This window comes from Chiloscyllium plagiosum, unplaced genomic scaffold (genome assembly GCF_037043375.1).
Source record: "Chiloscyllium plagiosum isolate Xiang-an unplaced genomic scaffold, Cpla_swu_hap1 HiC_scaffold_4, whole genome shotgun sequence".
In the NCBI taxonomy this organism is placed as follows: Eukaryota; Metazoa; Chordata; class Chondrichthyes; order Orectolobiformes; family Hemiscylliidae; genus Chiloscyllium; species Chiloscyllium plagiosum.
In genome coordinates, this window is record NW_028270142.1 from 60396785 (window position 1) to 60420594 (window position 23810).

Below are 23810 nucleotides of genomic sequence, written 5' to 3' on the forward strand. Positions count from 1 at the left end.
GGGTGATACAATTTAATGTGAGCAAGTGTAAGTTTTTTTTTGGTGGAGGCAAACAAAGAATGGATGCACTGGTGATGGGAAGATGCTGAAATTGGCAAGTTGGGGATAGTCAATTTTTTTTCTGGCTGGAAATTCTTTGAGCAGAAGTTTGGACTATTTCAGGGGCCCTATAGTCATCTGTGCTGTAAACATTTATTTATATGCACAAGCTCTGATTCCTTGGTTATTCCATATCAATGCACACTCAACTTGGCAATCCATGGCTGACCTTGCAATATTTTTTCCAAATGGCCTTTTTAATATTAACCTACACAGCTGAGCATATATCATAGCTAATAAAATCTAATTGGAATGTAGGTATGTTACTTTTACGATCTCGAACTGGCCACTTATTCCTAACTCAATATGATGAGTGCAATTTCCATTTGAAAAATATGAATATACATGTTTGGAGACCGCTAGGTGGCAATCAGTAAATTTCTCTACTTGCCAGTAAATGAAAAAGGAATACAATATGGAGCTGTATGTTACTAAGATCTATAGAATGTCCTCTTCACTCTCCCTCTACCAAATTAATTAAACCAACTGAACCTTCTGTGTGAAATACTAGTGTGGCCTTTTGACTTGTCCTAAATGTTTGAAAAAAGTCCAAGCAAAGATGTTTACAATTTTATAGAACTGCTGACATGGGTCTTTGGATTCGAGCAGGAACAGGCCGTTCCGGCCTTCAAGTCCTTTATGCCCATCAGTCAGATCATGGCTTTTGTGATTGTGGTCTGCTTCACTTTCCTCCCTTCCAAAGCCCTGGACTCCTTTGCCCATCAAATTCCCCCTCCCCCCTCCCCGCAAGGTAATTGCATGTACTAACAAATCCCCAAGAGGGGAACTGATCTGTCTAAGTTTTTTTCATAACTCCTTCATTCCAGGTATGTCAAGTAAACCTTAAACTTCTATCATCTCATTTTTTTAAAAAATTCAACAAACTATACAGTTATAGTTCTCCTGATGCAGTCTTCACAAATGCCCTGTACATAAGCAGTAAGATGTCCCTAATTTGTTCCATTCCCACCTCAATTTAGTCAACATTTTGCATCTGCATTCTACCCTTTCCTGGATACCCAGATCCCTCTGTACCATTTGAATTCTGCAATCTCTCCATTTTAAGTTTCTTTCACATACTGTGTCTGCCATATTTTAGCCTATTTAACCTCTAACCCTTTGCAGATTTTCTCCTTTGCTGCCTTAGTTTCCTATCTTTGGTGCCATTGGTGATTTTTAGCAATTTTTTATTTAGTCCTTTTCATCTGAATCACTGATATTGTAAATAAAGATTACATCAGTGGCACTCCACAATTTAGGTGCATACAAAATACCCATTTATCGTGCCCCTGTACCTCCCGTTAGCTGATGAATCTTTTATCCATGCTAAAATATTACAATTTTTGCCATATTTTAAAGTACCTTTTCAGAAATCCAAGCACTTTCAAATTTCCCTTCATCTACCTTGTTACTTTCCCAAAGTTGATTTAGCTAAATACTATCTTATTTTTCACAAAGCTGTGATCAGGCAGTCAACATTGACTTTATGTATGCTGCTATAACTTCAGTGGACTTGATCAATAGTAGATGTTAGGAAAGTTGGCCAGTAGATTTACTGCTTTATCTCCCTCTTTTGAATAAACATCTATTTTCCAACCTGCTGCGACACTTCCAGAATCAAAGGAAGTTTGGAATGTTATAACTAATGGTTCTACCTCAAGCAGCTGCTTTAACCATCACTTGGGCTGGAGGCCATCCGGTCCTGGGGACTTGTCATCCTTTACATTTAATCATTTTTCCCAGGATTTCCCTCATGGTGATTTAGAGTCATAGATGTACAGCATGGAAACAGACCCTTCGGTCCAACCTGTCCATGCCGACCAGATATCCCAACCCAATCTAGTCCCACCTGCACCTGGCCCATATCCTTCAAACCCTTCCTAGTCATATACCCATCCAATGCCTCTTAAATGTTGCAATTGTACCAGCCTTCTCCTCGTCCTCTGGCATCTCATTCCATACACGTACCACCCACTGCATTAAAAAAGTTGCCCCTTAGGTCTCTTTTATAATCTTTTCCCCTCTCACCCTAAACCTATACCCTCGTTCTGGACTCCCAGATCCCAGGGAAAAGACTTTATTTATCCTATCTATCCCTTCATAATTTTGTAACCTCTAAAAGGTCACCCCTCAGCCTCCGACGCTCCAGGGAAAACAGCCCCAGCCTGTTCATCCTGTCCCTGCAGCTCAGATCCTCCAACCCTGGCAACATCCTTGTAAATTTTTTCTGAACCCTTTCAAGTTTCACAACATCTTTCAATAGGAAGGAGGCCAGAATTGCACACAATATTCCAACAGTGGCCTAACCAATGTCCTGTACAGCCGCAACATGACCTCCCAACTCCTGTACTCATACTCTGACCAATAAAGGAAAGCCTCCCAAACGCCGCCTTCACTGTCGTATCTACCTGCAACTCCACTTTGAAGGAGCTATGAACCTGCACTCCAGGGTCTTTGTTCAGCACTCCCTAGGACCTTACCATTAAGTGTATAAGTCCTGCTAAGATTTGTTTTCCCAAAATGCAGCATCTCGCATTTATCTGAATTAAACTCCATCTGCCACTTCTCAGCCCATTGGCCCATCTGGTCCAGATCCTGTTGTAAGCTGAGGTAACCCTCTTCACTGTCCACTACACCTCCAATTTTGGTGTTATCTGCAAACTTATTAACTGTACCTCTTATGCTCACATCCAAATCATTTATGTAAATGACAAAAAGTAGAGGGGCCCAGCACCGATCCTTGTGGCATTCCACTGGTCACAGGCCTCCAGTCTGAAAAACAACCCTCCGCCACCACCCTCTGTCTTCTACCTTTGAGCCAGTTCTGTACCAAATGGCTAGTTCTCCCTGTATTCCACGAGATCTAACCTTGCTAATCAGTCTCCCTTGGGGAACCTTGTCGAACGCCTTACTGAAGTCCATATGGATCACATCTACTGCTCTGCCCTCATCAATCTTCTTTGTTACTACTTAAAAAAACTCAATCAAGTTTGTGAGACATGATTTCCCGCACACAAAGCCATGTTGACTATCCCCAATACATGTACATCCTGTCCCTCGGGATTCCCTCCAGCAACTTGCCCACCACAGAGGTCAGGCTCAAAGGTCTATAGTTCCCTGGCTTGTCTTTACTGCCCTTCACAGTAGCACCACATTTGCTAACCTCCAGTCTTCTGGCACCTCACCTGTGAGTATTGATGATACAAATATCTCCGCAAGAGGCCCAGCAATCACTTCTCTAGCTTTCCAGAATTCTCGGGTACACCTGATCAGGTCCTGGGGATTTATCCACCTTTAACCATCTATTTCTCTACAATCTATATCTTCCATATCCTTTTCCACAGTAAATACTGATGCAAAATATTTGTTTAGTATCTCCCCTGTTTTCTGTGGCTCCACACAAAGGCCACCTTGCTGATCTTTGAGGGGCTCTATTCTCTCCCGAGTTACCCGTTTGTCCTTAATATATTTGTATATTAAGGATTCTCCTTAATTCTATTTGCCAAAGTTATCTCATGTCCCTGTTTTGCCCTCCTGATTTCCCTCAAGTATACTCCAACTTTCTTTATACTCTAAGGATTCACTCGATCTATCCTGTCTATACCTGACATGCTTCCTCCTTTTTCTTAACCAAACCCTCAATTTCTTTAGTCATCCAGCATTCCCTATATCTACCAGCCTTCCCTTTCACCCTGACAAGAATATACTTTCTCTGGATCCTTGTTATCACACTTCTGAAGGTTTCCCATTTTCCAGCTGTCCCTTCACCTGCAAACATCTGCCTCCAATCAGCTTTTGAAAGTTCTTGCCTAATACCATCAAAATTGGCCTTTCTCCAATTTAGAACTTCAACTTTTAGATCTGGTCTATCCTTTTCCATCATTTTTAAAACGAATAGAATTATGGTCGCAGGCCACTGACACCTCAGTCACCTGCCCTGCCTTATTTTCCAAGAGTAGGTCAAGTTTTGCACCTTCTCTAGTAGGTACATCCACATACTGAATCAGAAAATTTTCCTATATACACAAGAAATTCCTCTCCATCTAAACCTTTGGCGGTCCCAGTCAATGTTTGGAAAGTTAAAATTCCCTCCACAACTACACTATTATTCTTACCGATAGCTGAGATCTCCTTACAAGTTTGTTTCTCACTTTCCCTCTGACTATTGAGGGGTCTATAATATAATCCCAATAATGTGATCATTCCTTTCTTATTTCTCAGTTTCACCCAAATAACTTCCCTGGATGTATTTCCAGGAATATCTTCCCTCAGCACAGCTGTAATGCTATCCCTTATCAAAAATGCCACTTCCCCCTCTTGCCTCCCTTTCTATCCTTCCTGTAGCATTTGTATCCTGGAACATTAAGCTGCCAGTCCTGCCCATCCCTGAGCCATGTTTCCAAAATTGCTATGATATCCCAGTCCCATGTTCCTAACTATGCCCTGAGTTCATCTGCCTTCCCTGTTAGGCCCCTTGCATTGAAATAAATGCAGTTCAATTTATTAGTCCTACCTTGTCCCTGCCTACTCTGACTGTTTGACTCACTTCTGTTCTCAGCTGTACCAGTCTCAGATCGATCTCTTTCCTCACTATCTCCTTGGGTCCCCCCCCCACCCCCCCACACCTTGCTAGTTTAAATCCTCCCAAGCAGTTCTAGCAAATTTCCCTGCCAGTGTACATAGAACATAGAACAATACAGCACAGAACAGGCCCTTCGGCCCACGATGTTGTGCCGAACTTCTAACCTAGATTAAGTACCCATCCATGTACCTATCCAAATGCCGCTTAAAGGTCGCCAATGATTCCGACTCTACCACTCCCACGGGCAGCGCATTCCATGCCCCCACCACTCTCTGGGTAAAGAACCCACCCCTGACATCTCCCCTATACCTTCCACCCTTCACCTTAAATTTATGTCCCCTTGTAACACACTGTTGTACCCGGGGAAAAAGTTTCTGACTGTCTACTCTATCTATTCCTCTGATCATCTTATAAACCTCTATCAAGTCACCCCTCATCCTTCGCCGTTCCAACGAGAAAAGGCCGAGAACTCTCAACCTATCCTCGTACGACTTCCTCTCCATTCCAGGCAACATCCTGGTAAATCTTCTCTGCACCCTCTCCAAAGCTTCCACATCTTTCCTAAAGTGAGGCGACCAGAACTGCACACAGTACTCCAACTGTGGCCTAACCAAAGTCCTGTACAGCTGCAACATCACTTCACGACTCTTGAATTCAATCCCTCTGCTAATGAACGATAATACTCCATAGGCCTTCTTACAAACTCTATCCACCTGAGTGGCAACCTTCAAAGATCTATGTACATAGACCCCAAGATCCCTCTGTTCCTCCACCTGACTAAGAACCCTACCATTAACCCTGTATTCCGCATTCTTATTTGTTCTTCCAAAATGGACAACCTCACACTTGGCAGGGTTGAACTCCATCTGCCACTCCTCAGCCCAGCTCTGCATCATATCTAAGTCCCTCTGCAGCCGACAACAGCCCTCCTCACTGTCCACAACTCCACCTATCTTCGTATCATCTGCAAATTTACTGACCCACCCTTCGACTCCCTCATCTAAGTCATTAATAAAAATTACAAACAGCAGAGGACCCAGAACTGATCCCTGCGGAACTCCACTTGTAACTGGGCTCCAGGCTGAATATTTACCTTCTACCACCACTCTCTGCCTTCGACCGGTTAGCCAGTTTTCTATCCAATTGGCCAAATTTCCCTCTATCCCATGCCTCCTGACTTTCCGCATAAGCCTACCATGGGGAACCTTATCAAATGCCTTACTAAAATCCATGTACGCTACATCCACTGCTCTTCCCTCATCCACATGCTTGGTCACCTCCTCGAAGAATTCAATAAGACTTGTAAGGCAAGACCTACCCTTCACAAATCCGTGCTGGCTGTCCCTAATCAAGCAGTGTCTTTCCAGATACTCATAAATCCTATCCCTCAGTACCCTTTCTATTACTTTGCCTACCACAGAAGTAAGACTAACAGGCCTGTAATTCCCGGGGTTATCCCTATTCCCTTTTTTGAACAGGCGCACAACATTCGCTACTCTCCAGTCCCTTGGTACCACCCCCGTTGCCAGTGAAGACGAGAAGATCATTGCCAACGGTACTGCAATTTCCTCTCTTGCTTCCCACATAATCCTAGGATATATCCCGTCAGGCCCGGGGGACTTGTCTATCCTCAAGTTGTTCAAAATGTCCAACACATTTTCCTTCCTAACAGGTATCTCTTCTAGCTTACCAGTCCATTTCACACTCTCCTCTTCTACAATACGGTCCCTCTCGTTCGTAAATACTGAAGAGAAGTACTTGTTCAAGACCTCTCCTATCTCTTCCGACTCAATACACAGTCTCCCACTACTGTCCTTGATAGGTCCTACCCTCGTTCTCGTCATTCTCAGGTTTCTCACATACGCATAAAATGCCTTGAGGTTATCCTTGATCCTATCCGCCAACTATTTTTCATGCCCTCTCTTAGCTCTAAGTCCCCTTCCAGTTTAGATGCAATCTGTCCTCCTTGTACAGCTCACATCTACCCCAGAAGAGATTCCAATGATCCAAAAATGTGAATTCTTCTCCCATACACCAGCTTCTCAGCCATGCATTCATCTGCTCTATCCTCCTATTCCTGCTGTCACTAGCTTGTAGCACAGTGAGTAATCCAGATATTACTACCCTTAGGACCTCCTTTTTAAATTTCTGCCTAACTCTCTGTAATCTCCCTTCAGAGTCTCAACCTTTTCCCTTCCAATGTTGTTGGTTCCAATGTGGACAATGACCTCCTGCTGGCCCCTCTCCCCCGTAGGGATGTTTTGCACCCTCTGAGACATCCTTGATACTGGCACCAGGGAAACAACACATCATTCTGCTTTTTCTCTGCTGGCCACAGAAACTTCTGTCTGTACCTCTGAGTACCGAATGCCCTAACACAATTGATCTCTTGGAAGCCGATGTACCCCTCGTTGCATTAGAGCCATTCTCAATAGCAGAAACTTGGCTGTTCGTGCTACGTTCCCCTGAGAATCCATCACCCCCTAAATTTTCCAAAACAGCATACCTGTTTGAAATGGGTATATCCACAAAAGACTCCTGCACTAGCTGTCTACCTCTCTTAGCATTCCTGGAGTTAACCCATCTATGTGACTTTGTTTGTTTGAGACTTTCTCTCTCTCTCCTCTTCTTTTCTCTGCCGCCCCCCCCCCCCCACAAATAGCTGCAATCCATCACATGCTGTTGCAAATTCCTCATCGCTTCTGTCTCCAACTGATCCACTTGATCTGATAAGATTCGCATCCAACAGCATTTATGACAGATATAATCCCAGTAACCCTTAAACTCCCACATCTGACAAATACGTATCACAGCAAGGCCATTTTTTGCTCCTTCACAATCTACAGACCCAGAAAATAACACCATCTTATTCCTCTACAAACACTGCCCCAGGTTAAATTAATAGCTATGGCTTATATTTTACGTTTAATCAAGAGACTTATCTCCAAAAACACATAATCAAGAAAGAATCCACTATACTCACTACTGCAGCCTTTCTCTTGGACAAACTTAAAACAACAATTAACTTATCTGATCGTGTTGTGAACTTCGCCCAAACCGGATCCTCCAAAATTAGATGTGAGTTTCACTGTTTGTTAATTTTCCCAGATGCACTCCGATGTCCAGCGATACACTAATTCAAACCGCAAAGGCGGTAACTGCAGGCCCCCCCCACCCCCGTCTTAGACCTACCCTCCTCTCTTTCAAACTAAATGTAAACTATCAAATCATGATTGCTGTCACCTAAACACTTTTTCCTAAGGTTATTGATTAATCCTTTCTTGTTACTCACTAGCAAGTCCAAGATTGCCTTCATCTTGTTTAGATTAAAAACTACCCCTGCCATCCTTGGCATTCTTATTTACCCCATCTAAATTTTGATTTAATTCATCCACAATTGTCAAAGTAGAGATGGGGAAGGAAATGCTTGAGCACAATGGGAATATGGGTGGTGAGAGTCCTGCCTGTGATGGAGCACGAGTAAATAAGTTGTTTAAGCCACAATTTGAGAAACCTTGTGTTCTCACCGATTCTACATCTTGTTCTTTGATGCTAATGTCTTCTCATTGCTGTATTAATGACTGCTTTAACAATACTTAACACCTTTCCCCAGTTTTCTATCCTTTCAAAATGTGAAAATTCTTTAATATTCAAATTCAGTCTAGTCTTCCTGCAACAATACTTCTGCAATGGTAATCTGGTCTTAGATGTTTCTGTGCACAATTCATCCATTTTGATAAATGTCTATTTAGAAACTGTTGTGCAATTTCTGACCTTATCCGTTGATGTGCTGATCGTTTGAAGTTTGTACTCTACGCCTACCTGACACACTGGCTATTGTTTTCCAATTGCTACACTGTTGTATTATTTGTTGCTTCCCTTTTGTGCCATATCTCATTGAACCCTTCCCCCACTCTCTCAAGTTCAAATCCCCCTCTATTTGCCTAGCCACATAATCTGAAATGACTAGTCCCAGCATTGTTCGGGCAAAGCTGGTTGCAACCATATAACTCATTTTACCTGCACTGTTGCTGTGCTAGTACTTCATGAATTGAACTTATTTGTTCCAGTTTAGAGCAGTACAATAAAAGTTAGATAATTATCTTGGAAAATCAGTTGAGAAATCGAGAAAGAACTGTCCCTAAATTTATAGCTGTTATCTAATCTAAGATGGAGGCAGGTGCTTAAATCATGTGAAATGCCTTTGAAGTGTGTTTAAGTGCTCTATTGAAAGGAGCTGTCCAATAGCAAATTTCTAAGTTCTTGATTGTAGATGGGACTTAAACTTTTATGATTAACTTGATAAAAATTTAACTAATGCACTTCATTGCTGTCATACATTCAGCTGTTACTGTTGGAAGGCAAGTATATTTCTTGGTGCAACTGAAAGATCTTGGGTCATTACTCTTTGGGCAGATTAATTTTGTACATTTGTTTTCATAATTTTGCTAGTTAACATGTCCATATCTAGTTAACATCAATCTGATTCCTTTTACCCTAGCAAATCTTGCTTGCAATATATTGAAGTGGCATGTACTCACTGTAGCTAACATAATCTGCAAGAGGGCTGGTGTGTTTTAAACTGATTTAGAACGTGTCAATTCTGTGCTATTTGAAAGGTAAATCTGAGATTGTAGCTGCATTCTCGATAGTTGGGAGCAAAGTAGGCGATTCTGCTCAGTGTAGGCACTTTTATAGAATTCTCGAGTTAATTCCGGTTTCTCAACTACAGAGGAACCTCCTACTATCTGAAGAACACAGGCGGGGAGTATTTCATTCAGTTAATCGAATGCTGGATATTGGGGCAGTGCGATGGCTCAGTGGCTTGCACTGCTGCCTCACAGCACCAGGGACCCGGGATCAATTCCCATCTCTGGCAACTGTCTTTGTGTGGAGTTTGCACATTCTCCCCGTGTCTGTGTGGGTTTCCTCTGGGTGCTCTGGTTTTCTCCAGTCCAAAGATGTGCAGGTTAGGTGAACTGGCCATGCTAAATTGCCCGTAGTGTTAGGTGGATTAGTCATGGGTAAATATGAGGGGTGGGTTTCTCTTCAGGGTCAATGTGAACTTGTTGGGCCAAAGGGCCTGTTTCCACACTAGGTAATCTAATCTAATAACATAGACAAGTATGAGGACCATGCGATCTTGTTTGGATAATCTGAAATTAGGTTAATCGAATGCTGGATAATCAAGGTTCCTCTGTATTTTGGGATTGTTCTCTGGAGTACAGCATGTGCTGATGGAATTTGCCTTCTGGAATGTGAAATTTGTGCAGTTAAATATAAGTTTCAGCTGCCGAGTAGATTTTTTTGGGATTATTTGTGGAATAAGCCTTAGTGTAACCCCCTCCTATGACTTTTCATGTTGATAATTGAAATTTGTCTGTTATTTCCAACTTGATATTGGACATCTCAGTTAATGGGGCTTCTGTGGTGCAATGGAAATGTTCCTCTGAGCAAGGAGCCCTGTGTTCAAGTCTTGTCTGCTCCAGATGTGTGGACTAACATTGAACAGGTTGAGAAATTATTTTTCCAATTGGTTAATTGACCGGACCTTTGAATGTTGTTTCTTGAGCCATCCATCAAACTAGGTTTTCTCTAATATTCTATATTGGACGTATTGCAACTTTCATTGTGGACCAAGTTGGAAAGTGTCTGTCTTGAGGAATTTAAATTTATTTATTATGCTTATAGAATGTGGTAATGGTTGTTATGGGCCTGCTAGTCTGCTTAAAGCATGTGAAATTTAAAATTTCATCTAATTTTGAAGCATTAAAATATTGATCAAGGAATTAATCTTTCACTAGTTTGCAGTGCATTTAAATGTACTGAGACAGTTTCAGTTGTCAGGTTTTGATTTAAAGTCAACTAAACTGTACTTCAGTCATCTTGAAACAATAGTTAGTGAAATAAACCACATGTTAGTTTGTGACCAGGCTAATTTTTTTTTTGTAATGTTCTTTTTAAAGCTCAATCAAAAAAGTTCAATCTGGTAGTGCTGATTGTGTATTCCACTTTCCAGAATTGAGCAATGCAATCAATTCAAATGAAGCTATGAATATTGCTGAAAATGTTTGTTCCACTTGCACGTCAATTTGTCATTGCACCTGATAACTTTAGGGTACCTTGCCATGATCCACTTTTGTTCTTGAATTGTATTCCTGAACTCTGTTATGACGAAAGTTGCAAACAATTTTGCTTGACTCCATTGTGCAGTGTTGTAACTTCGCAGTCTTATTCACAATCAATGATGTGGACTTACAAGCCTCCATCATATTTTCCATTCTGTATCTTTGTGGCACTTAAAGACATTACAAATTCCAAAGATGAAACTTAACTGACCTAAATGGAAATTAAGTGATGTGCCTAGAGTGCGTTTGCAAAGACTCTTCAGTTTGAAGGAAAGGAACAGGAAACTTCAGAGGAATTTCAGTGAGTAGGCCTAATGGTAGTCACAGTTGAAAGTGAACCTTGTGATCTGTTTTCATTCTGCAAGAGCTATTTTGCTATCTGTTCTGGAAGAATTCTGGTATATCTGGAACTTTAGTGAAGTGCCAGTTAGTCAATAGTGTCAGTAGTGTTTTAGGACTTTGTAAACTGTAACCTTTTCCAAATTTAGTGATGTGATCTCCTCCAGAATTTGCAACTAAACCGTAGTGTCGTACCAAAATGGTTTAATATACTGTAGATAGCTGCATGTTATATAATAATGTAGCCCTGCATACCTGTCATATAATCTTTAACTATCCAGAGGTCTCATGGCATTCATACCTTCCATGTGGTAATTAATAGCTACTATTTGAAGTTAGATTTAAATCTAGTGCTGAGTGAGTCTGTTCCAAGTTTTACCATTATTTCATTTGTGTTGCTCTCAGTTGATTGGGTTGATGTACTGTTTCTGATTTTTAATACCTACCAATGGAAGAATTGGGATACTTTACACTTGTATTCATCCTTTAGGCCAGGGTATTTAAATGAGGCTGATCAGCAATTGCATAATGTACTCAGTTCAGTACAAGAACATGTAGTTTGGCCCATTTTAGAATGCCAAAACATTTGGGAAAACTGAGACCCCATTTTCCTATGGTGGCTAGCAGTGCAGTAAACCTGTTCTATAAACAACATGCAATAACTAACTTTTTCAATTGCCAGCTGTATAAAGATTGAGTTGCTGTATTCCACCATGTCCTTATTTGGGTCTTAATTGTACATCTCTCTTGCTGTACTTGTTAAAAGAAAAGTGGTAGCTACTGTAAGTGGGCTTATTTTGTGACTCTGACTAGGAGATAGTGGTGGCATTGTCATGTAGTTAGTTACCTCGAGCCTCTGGTTCTAATGTTCTGAGGGCATTGGTTCAAATTCCACAATGGCAGGTGGTGAAATCTGAACTCGATAAAATCTGGAATTTTAAGTTAGCTTCATTGTGGCTAACAATTGTCATTTTAAAAAAATTCATCTGGTTCACTAATTTCCTTCTTTTAGTGACTGAAATCTACTGTACTTACATGTAATTCCAAACACATGGTGGTTGCCTCAAAGTTCTAGCAAATGCAGTCCTAAAATCTGGCTCAGCCAGTGATGTCAACATCCAGTGTACAAATTTTTTAACTTCATTTGCCAGTTATCTTTGTTTCTTTATTCAACCTAACCGACACACATTTCATTCCTTGAATTATTTGAATGAGATAACAATCTGATTTGAGGCTGTGTGAAGGTAATACAATCTGTACTGCCACTTCTGATTTGCCAGAGAGCATCTACAATGTTTGTAGATTTCTGGTGAACATGGCACCCTTTTAGCTATAATTTATCTCCATTAGTACATTAACATCCTCCATTTCCTTGGTATAATGGGCTGTGCTGATATATATAATCAATGGTTTTACATTAATATAGTAATTTTTGCATATCACAAATCTAAAAACATTTGAATTAAAGATTGATCTTGCAAAGCTGCTTTATTTTGGATTCTTAATGTAGAAACTTGTGTAAAATATTGCTCTTAGAGTGCTGCATTTTAATTTTGTCCTGTACTTCAAATTAACAGGCTCTTCTTGATAAATACTTGATTACCAATGCTTCTTCTCCAGAGAGTAAAGTTTTCTACTTGAAAATGAAGGGAGATTACTACCGTTACTTAGCTGAAGTGGCTTCTGGGGATGACAAGAAAGGTATGTCAAAACCTGAAATTACTTAGTTGAGTATAGATCTAGTACTTGATGCCATCAACTCTAAACTTTCTCTTTAAATTTGCATGAAGAAACTATTTACAGTTTCAATTTAAGAACTAACTTTAATTTTAATTTGTCTAAATTGAAAACTTGATCATTACCAATGTTAAAATATAAAATGCACATTAAAATTTCAGTCGAGTGACGTCGGTGTTTTAATTTTGCTTAAGGAAACGGGTGACAAATGTTCCTACTTGTGGGCCCCTGGTTTTTCCCTGGGATGGGACATGTGATTTCCTACTGATGGAATGTGGTGTTTTATGCTGGTTTCTTGGTGTAGCTGCCTGTACTGCATTAGTATAGTGGGAAGGTAGTGCTACCCGATTCTTGACAACCCTGTTCCCCACTAGAAGGCACTGCATACTGAGACTGGTTTTTCAGGTACAGAGGGATCTCGATCATCCGAACAAGTTGGATGGGCAGTATTTTATTTGGGTAATTGATTCAATGCCTCTCCTCTTGGGCTCAAGTTTTCTGAAGTTTAAAAATAGCGCACATGGTTGCACATTACTTTTTACTGCAACGTTTTGGCAAATTCTATCTTTCCCCTGTCACAACAATGTTGGAGAGATTATCTGGAGAAGGGGGGTTTAGGGTAGACCCCTGAGTAGAACTCTAGGGAAAGTGCGGGGTGCCGAGACGGTGGGCAGTCAGTCATTTGGAGGCAGTGCCTGGGCTCCCATCAATGTCCAGGACTGTTCTTGGCAGCATTTCAGTCAGCCGCATTAATTTTTAATCATAAACAAAATACACTATCTGTTTGTAATGTTTCTTTCGGGACCATGATCATTGGATAATTGAGGTTCCTCTGTTAATACCTCTACAACACCTGGTAACTAGTCTTCACATGTCAACCCAAATGCTAAGGCTTTTTGGGAAGCTGCTTAATTGCAGCAGCAGCACAGCTAAACTTTAGATTCTGTACAGTGTGGAAACCAGTCCACACTGACTCTCTGAAGAGTAACCCACCCAAACCCATTTCCCCCTGACTAATGCACCTAGCATTATGGGCAATTTAGCATGGCCAATTCACCTGGCCTGCACATCTTTGGTCTGTAGGAGGAAACTGGAGCAAACCCACACAGACATGGGGAAAATGTGCAAACTCCATATAGACAGTCTGAGGCTGAAATCTAACCTGGAACCCTGGTGCTGTGAGGCAGCAGTGCTAACCACTGAGCCACCGTGCTGCCCTTTAACACCCACTTATGCATATTTTAACCTGATATCACTTCGTGCCATTTTCTTTCCTTTTTATTCTTTGTTCATTTGCCCCAACTCCCCTCTACAAGATTTAACTTCTGCTGCTGAGCTTTAACAAAGATTAAAAATCAGTTTGTGGATTGGAGTTCAGGGGGTATGAAGATCACTGGAAGAAAAAAGGCTGATTTTAGAATGGCCCAGCTTCAGGAAGTAGCATTTGCATTTTCTGTTGAGGTAGATTGCAAGGGTTGAGCTCATGAACAGTTATGGTTTTTTTTTTGGGAGAGGGTCAAGATTGCATTGTTAATGGTGTTGAGTGATTTTTAGGGACAGGTGAGATGCCCTAGGTTTTCACAGGAAGTGAGGAAAGATTGTTGAGCCTTTGGTAATGATCTTTGCGTCCTCACTGTTGGCTGGAGTAGTGCTAGATGATTGGAGGGAGGAAAACGTTTCTTCAAGAAAGGGAATAGGGATAATCCTGGGAATTAGAGCAGTCAGTCTTGCATCAGTGGTGGGCAAAGTATTGGAGAGGATTCTGAGGAGTTACGACTACTTGGAAAAGCATAGTTTGGTAGTCAGTCAGCAAGGCTTTGAAGTGGAGGTGGGTGCTGCAGATGCTGGAAACACTAGTCAAGATTCCTGCTGGAAAAGCACAGTAGGTCAGGCAGCATCCAAGGGCCAAGTAAATTGACCTTCCTAATGAAGGGCTTTTGCCCTAAGTGTAGATTTTCCTGCTCCTCGGATGCTGCCTGACCTGTGCTTTTTCCAGCACTACTCTAATCCAGGCTTTGACAGGGACAGGTCATACCTGAAACCCTTTTTGAATTCTGAGGATGTGACAAAACATGTTGAAAGTAGAGCAATGAATGTGGTGTACTTGGATTTTAGCAAGGTTTAATAAGGTTCCTCATAGGCTCATTTCAGAAACTGAGGTCTGGGATACTAGGAAACCCATCTGTCTGGATACAATCGGCTGGCCCATAGACAAGGTGATAGATGGAAAGTATTCAGCCTGGAGCTCTGTGTCCAGTGGTGTTCCAAAAGGATCAGTTCTGGAACCTCTGCTTTTTGTGGGTTTCTTTATAAATGACTTAGACAAGGAAGTGGTAGGGTGGATTTGTCAGTTTGCTAATGACAAAGGTTGGAGGAGTTGTGGATTGTGTGGATAGCTGTTGGTTGCAGCAGAATATTCCCAGCATACTGAACTGGAGGGAAGAAGGATGAGAGGTGAGTTGGTAGATGTACAAGATGCTGAAAGGCATAGTGGATAACAAGAGACTTTTTCTTTCCCCCCCCCCCCCCCATGTTGGAAATGTCTATTATGAGGGGGCATAACTTTGAGGTAATTGGGGGGAGATGTCAGATGCTTCTTAGAGGGTGGGTGTGTGGAATGCACTACTAGCTTTGGTAGTCAGATATATTAGGGACAGTTAAGTGACTCTTTGTTGGGCACGTAGAAGATAGTACAATGAAAGGGTATGTAGGTTAGTCTCCTCTTGGAGGAGGATAAAAGGCTGGCACAACATTGAGGGCTGAAGGGCCTGTTCTGTTCTGATATGGAGTTTTTCTTCCAGTTCTTGTGGATGGAAAAATTGAACTCCTTTTTGAGTGGGGGAGAATTTTAAAATCTTGCTTCAGAGCAATTTCCACTAAGCTAACAAATGACTTTTTCAGATCTACCAGCAAGTCAATTTGTGTTAGAACCCCATTTTGTAAACCTTTTAAGTGCATGATTCTAATGCACTTTCTTCTAGCCCTTGTTTATCCCAACAGTATTTAACCTTGATGACTTTCTTGCAACTAATTAGCTTTGCAGAATTTTGATCCTATGCAGAAAGATGACTAACATCTGTCAAGATGGTGGGTGACTTACATGGGTTACTTCGACATTGTCTGGCATAGTGCATAAAGTGTATTGTTAGAGCTAATTTGTGCACTTCTGGTTTACAGTGCTTCCCGGGTAGTTGCTTGAAAAAAAGTCTTAAAATTATATAAATGCTACCTTTTTTTAGATTTACTTGAAGGTGATTATTTTCTGGGTGGTCTGCCATTGTGTAGGAACATTGGGAGTCTGATTTGTTTCCCTAGTTGGTAAGATTGTCACTTAACAGACTAAATATAGGAAATTGTTTATCCTTAAGGCTATAGAACCTGAGCCATGGACCCCTCTAGATACCTGATGAATTTTCTTTAGGCTTTCTTGGTAACCAGAGTCTGTTGCAGCTACAGGCCAAACTATTGCTGATAACCTTGTGCAAGTGACTAGTATTATAGTATTTCACTTGAATGTCCTTGAGTCCATAATTCTGTCAGCATTTCAAAAGAACCTGAATATGTATTAAGGTTAAACTTTGATCCACTTTTTGGATTGCTAAACTGAATTTTTAATTACTGCTCTTGAAGAGCTATAACTATTTAGGCAGTTTCTTCCAATATGTAAAAATATCTGTGTATTGCAGATGCAAGTAACAGGACAGCAGAGGTGGCTGAAAGGGGTTCAGATTGGGATATACAAAAATGAGGTAGAGACAGTGAATTTTTTTTTCCCCCCCCACATAAGGGGGTCTCAGATCAGAGGGCATGAGTTTGATGAGGAACAAGTGGTTTGATTACATTCCCGACGGTATGGAAATAGGCCTATTGTGCCCAAAAAGAGCACACTGACCTTCGGAGTTACCCATCCAGACCCATTCCCCAACCTATATTTACCCCTGACTTGGCAATTTAGCATGTCCAATTCACCTGACCTGCACCTTGAGAGGAAATCCACGCAGACATGGAAAATGTGCAAACTCCACGCACAGCTGCCAGAGGTGGGAATTGAACCTGGGTCCCTGGTGCTGAGGCAGCAGTGCTAACTACTATGCCACCCCCTGCGCTGAGGGCTCCCCTTAGCAGAAATCGGAGTCTCTGCCCTCCCCATACCACTCCCTGTCCAGAGGGTAGTAGATATATGCAATGTGCTGCCTGAGGGTGATAGAGGCAAGTACTTGCCACATTTGAGAAACCTCTTAATGAGCCCTAAAAATACTAGGGCATAGGGTATGGACCAAGAGTAGGTAAATAGGATTAATGTGTTATGATGTTTGGACCACATGACCTATTTCTATGTGACTCTCTCAGCCAGAGAGACTATAAATTAGGAATGTCATTCATGTTCTATCAGATGGGATTTAAAAAAAAAAAGTAGATTCCCTGTAGCCCAACCAGTCCACATCGACCCTCCTGAGGAGTAAGCCATCCAGACCCACCTGAAGCTAATGGACAATTTAGCATGGTCAGTTCACCTGACTTGTACATCTTTGGACTGTGGGTGGAAACTGGAGCACCGAGGAAACCCACGCAGACACTGGGAGAATGTGCAAACTCCACACAGATGGTTGCCCGAGGCTGGAATCGAACCTGGGACCTTGGTGCTTTGAGGCAGCAGTGCTAACCACATTTATGGTATCTTGAGAGAAGGAAAGCAGAGTTTGAGAGGGTGTGCAATTTAAGTATCAAAAGCGTGGCAAGCATTGCTTTGGTAAAGATTTGAGATGACATGGAAAAGACATGAACTACGGGTGTATTTCCAGGGTGGAGCTATTGTTAGTAGCACCTAAAGAGCAAAGTTTATACAGAGGTTTTTCATCTAAGTCTGAGAACCCAGAAGTTGTGTGGGTGAATGAAAAGCTGTACAATAGGATGCATATTATGGAGGGCAAGCAATCAGCCAGACAAGCATTGTGTTAATCTGCTATTGAGGTCATGGGGGCAGAGATTAAGGTTTCAGTAACAGTTGGGCTACAAGTGGAATTAGGTAGTCATTATGATGGAAGTGCTGAGATTGGAAGTGGTGTTTAATTTGGAGTTCAACAGGATATTGCTGGGAGGGTCTTTGCATGACATGCTAGGTCTGAGTTTGATCATGGAAAGGACATGGCAAGCTTTTGAGGATCAGTCATTTGAATGAGATGGTAACAGCAACCATAAGAATTGTTATAACTTTATTGCCACTAAATGATCATTTAAGATGTCATGACAGCAGTAGGTTGCCATCCCTTGCATTGATCTTGTGCATTGACCCAACCCATTTTATCATGTCAGCGTGGCTGTGAAAAGGTAAGTTAGCCTTTAACAGAACAACCACATGCGAATTTGAGGAATGTTTCTTATTATAGGATTGGTATGCACTTGAGGGTTATGTACCCAAGCACAATCCTTGTAGATGTGCTTGTTGCAATGTGGGTGGGACCTCTCTTCAAATCTTATTGATTCTATGGTTGTGAACATTGGGGGGAAAAAATGGCTACCTGATCCTTTACTAATTAAATGACAACTTTTGCTTGTTTTTTCCCTCCGTCAAACTGCTTTATTCATACCATTTTTTTTCCTTTGGGATCAAAGGCAAAAGAGACTGGAAACTTCCTTTGTGGATTAACGTTTCTGATCCTGTGCATGAAATATGGATTACATGGATTTTAAGTGATGTCATGCATTTTTAAAACTATTCCTTTGTTGTTGGGTAAAACTTTGTAACTAGGGAATGCAAGCTTTCATTTGGTTCCTGGATTCAGCTGGGTGCATATCTGGGTTGTGATGGTATTTGTGCACTTTACTCAATCTGAAAATCTCCTCTTGTATAAACTGTTGGAACTGAGCATTGCTAGAATATTTGGCCATGGCATACTTATCAGAGGTAGTGTTGGATAAAATTGTTTGGGTGCTCCCAATTAATTCCATTTTAGCAGTCACACTTCATTGACCAAATGAAGTCAATGACATAATCAATTAGCAACTTGGATAGAAAAATGCTTTCCATATTAGAGGAAAGGTGTTCAAGGTTTCTAAACTGAATGGATAAAACCACTCTAATCCAATATTGATATGCTGTAGAGAAACTATGCTTAATCGAATGTTTTCTTTTTAGTTATGCAAGTGATGCTTCTTGAAAGTAACCTTTTTGTAACTTGAGCTTTAAAGTTGGTGCAGACCTTTTTGGGCTATGAAGACCACGAGTTTGGGTGGGTGAACAATGGTTGTGAAGCCTCCTTAATCTATTCTCTCCATTTGAGTCTGTAATGTTGCAGTAAGTTTGTGCCATTTACTGTTATCATAGTTGTAACTTAGTAATAAGGCACAGATATTTATATAAGTTTTCATGTTCTAACCGTTTGAAATAGTGACAACAGCACTTAAAATTTGGATCTTTACTCCAGTGAATCTGGTGAGGTCACCCATAAACTTAAACTCCTTTTTATTTTTATTTTGGTCATTCTGTTACTGGGAGTAATTGAGAATTTTTCTTACACTACATATTAGTGGTCTGTTCCTGTCAAAGAATGAAGTACAGTATAGAAGTCTTATCTGCGCAATAGTGAATTCAAATTGCTTGAGTTTACATTTGAAGCATATGGAAGAAGTGAATAATTCAGCAGTTTGCTGTCCTTTTGCCTTGTGGGTTTGTATCCACTAGTTTGATTGGATGAAGTTTTCCTTAAGCATTGAATAGAGTTTGATCTTAACCGATGCACGCTAGAAACTGGATTAAGTATTATCTAATTTTGAGAATGATTGGCAATTTCAGTTAAGGCATAGAATGACTGAGGGAAATGGAATGACTGGTACAATATCAAGTATTGGAAGTTGTGGCAGAATAACTATCCAGCCTGGAATTGTCTGTGGGAATTGTTCCACTTGGGTATCAGCATCAATTATGCATAAGGTTAATACATGGCTGTTGTGCAAATCACTTTCGTGCTTTTATTTTGTACTATAGCTTCTGGACTTGCATGTCTCTCTTAAAATGCAGAAGTGGGCCATTATGGTTTATATTTTGCTGTTTGTCCTTTTGAGCATTTTGCATGTACTGTGTAAAGCATCTGAACATCACTTTAATTGTTTGAGGTTTTCAATAGCTTGTTTAAAGTTGGTGGCTTAAATGTTACATTTCAGAACGTATATTAGAAAAACATTGAAATGACTAAATATTTGGTTCACTCAGTCAATTCTGATATCAATATCTATAGGCCTCAATGCATGTCTTGAATTGAGCTAGAGTTGTCAATTTTTTTTAGCCACTGTGGAACATTCGCAACAGGCCTACCAAGAAGCATTTGAAATCAGTAAAAAAGAGATGCAACCAACACACCCTATCCGCCTGGGATTGGCCCTTAACTTCTCGGTGTTTTATTATGAAATTCTTAACTCTCCAGAACAAGCTTGCTCTCTTGCAAAGTCTGTAAGTAAAAACAAAATTCACACTGACAGAGTTTTTACTATGATATTGTATCTAACTGCTTTTTCTAATTTCCAAAGGCATTTGATGAAGCAATTGCAGAGCTTGATACACTGAATGAAGATTCCTACAAAGACAGCACATTAATAATGCAGTTATTGCGAGATAACTTGACAGTAAGTACAATATCCTAGAGAAACTTCCCTTAACACACATTATATCAGCTGGTGGATGGTTTGGTAATCTGAGCACTAATTTCATTGGTTTTAGTCAGTGCTTAACTCTAAAAGCAATATAAGCAAATAATGCAGTGATATTGCACTGAGTTTGAGCTCTGTTCCCTATTGAAAGAATCCTGCTCAGAGGGGAACACCTGTGCAACTTTTATCCAGCTAAAAATAATTTTCAGACATTTAGGGTTTGGGTCAGCTTGACTCGCTGCATGAGCATTGCTTGTGCTGCAAAGGCTAAGATTTTGTCACTTTGCTAATTTTCATTCATCCTGTAGTGTATTGATCCGAGGTGTATGTAGTTCTCAAGTTTGACTTTGGAACAAATCCAAATTTCTTTTCCATTTTGGGGGAAATTGAGACAAAGCTGCTTTTGCTTACAGTCTGCTAACTCAGCCTTTTTATGCTATTGGTTGTAATCAAATCCTTGGATGTATATTGCAGTCTAAACCAAAGCGCGGTACTGCTGAAACTGGAAATCTGAAATAACATTCCTGGAAATGCCTGGCAGCAAAAAAAACTGTTGTATATGATTTGTCTGAATTTTGACTGAACTTTTTCTCTTTGCATTTGCTGCTAGTACTGATGAGTATTTCCATGCTGATTTTGTTGCAGTGTGAACATTTACACCATGAGCACTTCAGTTTTGAAACTACATTTCCTCCATATTATTTCAGTGCTGATCCTTCATAAAACCTGAAGGAACATGCTATACTTTAGTGTCTCAAAATAGCCAGTTACCTTTAATTTTAAGATACCACTGTATACTAATTTGAGTTTGATTTTGTTTCTAGTTGTGGACATCAGACAACCAGGGGGAAGAGGCTGACGCTGGTGAAGGAGAGAACTAAACTTCCACCTTCTAGTTCTGTCTGCCTCATTCCTGAATCTTCACCATCAAGACTATTTGTAATCTCTGCTGTCCCACTAGTTTCTATTTTAGGTCTTTTGGAGAGCTTCTGTCACTTCTGTTGGGTCTCTGTGTTTCCCATGTGGTTTGTGTTTGATAGGGGAGAAGAGCCAATTCATATTGGGAACTCTTGTACTGTATGTTCCAGGTGGCCAATGTAAATTCAGGGTGTGGAATTTTTTTTATACCAGTTTTAAACATTTGGTTAGTACTCTTTTTGTAGCTGTGGTTTACCACAAAGCTAATGTCAAATGTTTCCTGTACTAGCAAAGAAGGATGCCCATAACTTAGTGTATGTAATGGGAAATGGCATAGATTCAGTTTGAATTGTGCAATTTCTAAGGAGTTACTAATCGGTAGATCAAACCTGCACCATCTATTACATGTCTCAGGATTTTTGGGATAGGGCAGAGGAGGATTAACATTCCATGAGTTGCAAGATTCACCATTTCTCATGTCTTCATTTTGCTACACAAATGACATCTGAACATTTTATTTGTATTTAAAAGAAATTATTGTCAACGTAAGAACAAATGTACAAGCAAACATGCAGTTAAAATTAAATGCTTAACTTTGATAATGTATGTTTAAGAGGTAAAAAAAACCTTCCCATGTGTTTTTCTGGTAACTACCTTTTTTAGTTTTTGCTTTGTGGTCTTGATTGCCTAACACGCATGTGGCTGTGAAATAGTTAACAGGGAAGTAATGAGATATATTGCTGTATGGCTAGCTGCATTCATGTCTTCTGGACTTTTCATAAGAACACAAGCATAATTGTTATCAAGAAAATGTGTAAAGTTGATGTAAGTGGAATAAAATGTTTTATGAATGATTTTTTAAAATTTCAATTTGACTTACTAAATTATATGCTGATACTTGTGTCTCAAGTGGAATAGAATTCACAAATGTAGTCTGAATGTATGAGGTTGAAGGCTTTGGAAGAATGCTCAAACTGCTGCCTCATAAATGAAGGAATAATTGTTCAGCATAATTTCAATCTAGATTGGTTTTCTGACTGTCTTGACGTATTCCTGAAACTGTTGAAACCTAATTGAGTGGATGATATACCTCCATTTTAACTGTAAATAGTACATTGGCAGTGTTTTCAGTATTTGCTGAAAAATTTTGCTGTGCACAATTGTAAAACTTAAGATTATGCATCATCTGCAAATACTTCAGAATTTAAAGAGACCAAGCTTTAATTTTGGACATCTTACCATAGCTTTATAGTGATATTTTTTCCTAGTTCCCTAGTTAAACGATACCTATTTTAAGATGACAACTCCAATGTACTATGTTATGATGCATCGGTATCCTTTTGAAAATGTTAGCATATTAGATTTTTTGTTTAACCTTCCACTGATTATCAAAGTTAATAAAAACCCATGCAGAAATGTCTGGCAGAATAAATGTATGGACCATAAGGGATCAAAGACCAAATGTGAGAACACAAATTCAAAGTTGAAAGGAGGCAGTGAAGAAGGAACCAGCTACAGAAAGGTGTAATTGTTAACAGCTGTGATATGAAGCAACAGTTTTGATTTTTGACAGCAAAATCTGTACTGTCTTGTCTTTTGGGGTAAAGAATAAATGTACCAAAAACAAAATTAAATATCTGGAATAGTATGAAGAACAGAAATAAGAGTTTCCAGATTTGTCTTTGTATTGTCTCTGTCCTCCCTTCCATCCCAGCTTTTCCTTTCTCACTTGTTTAATATGTTGAATGGTTGATCTTGGCATCCAAAGATATTACTACTTGCAAAGTGACTAAAAGCTAATGTTCTGTCTTTTTTGCTTTTGTTAGGGCTGGACTTCCTATCTTGTCATTCCTGTTACTAAAAGTTGGCATTAACACAAAAATTGTGTAGGCTTTCCCTCTAATGAAGTCACTTGGAGTTTCAAAATATAGTTCCATTTAGTATGGTATCCTGTTTGTAAAATAACTTCTTAAAATTCAAAAACTGAACAGGAGGATGCAATTTTTCCAGAGGTTGTATCAAGACCCAACAGTGAACTTTTTTGTAGCACCTTTCAGAGCATAATGATCGAGACCTGCAACTCAATGGCCTGGCCTTCACAGCCTTCTGTGGTGATGAATTCCATAGATTTACCACTCTGGCTGAAGTTTCTCCTTACCTCCATTCTAAAAGATCTTCCCTTTTAATGCTGTGCCCTTGGGTCCTAGGCTTCCCTACCAATGGAAATACCTTCCCAACATCTACTCTGTCCAGGCTGTTCAGTATTCTGTATGTTTCAATTAATTCCCCCTCATACTTCTAAACTCTCAAGTATAAATCAAGTTCTCAAACATTCCTCATGTTAAGCTTTTTGTTCCTGAGAC

The 23810-nt window shown here is 40.2% G+C and overlaps 1 protein-coding gene across 2 annotated transcripts in view; it reads left to right on the forward strand.

The window, feature by feature from the left end:
• LOC122549153 (14-3-3 protein beta/alpha-1) overlaps positions 1-22863 on the forward strand; it is a 29267-nt gene extending 6404 nt beyond the window's left edge. For both annotated transcript variants that reach the window (XM_043688498.2, XM_043688499.2), the window contains exons 3-6: positions 12726-12849; positions 20169-20332; positions 20410-20505; positions 21354-22863. In XM_043688498.2, coding sequence (XP_043544433.1) covers positions 12726-12849; positions 20169-20332; positions 20410-20505; positions 21354-21410 — 441 coding nt within the window. In that variant the 3' untranslated portion in view covers positions 21411-22863. The remainder of the gene's footprint in view (positions 1-12725; positions 12850-20168; positions 20333-20409; positions 20506-21353) is intronic.
• The last annotated feature ends 947 nt before the right edge of the window (positions 22864-23810 follow it).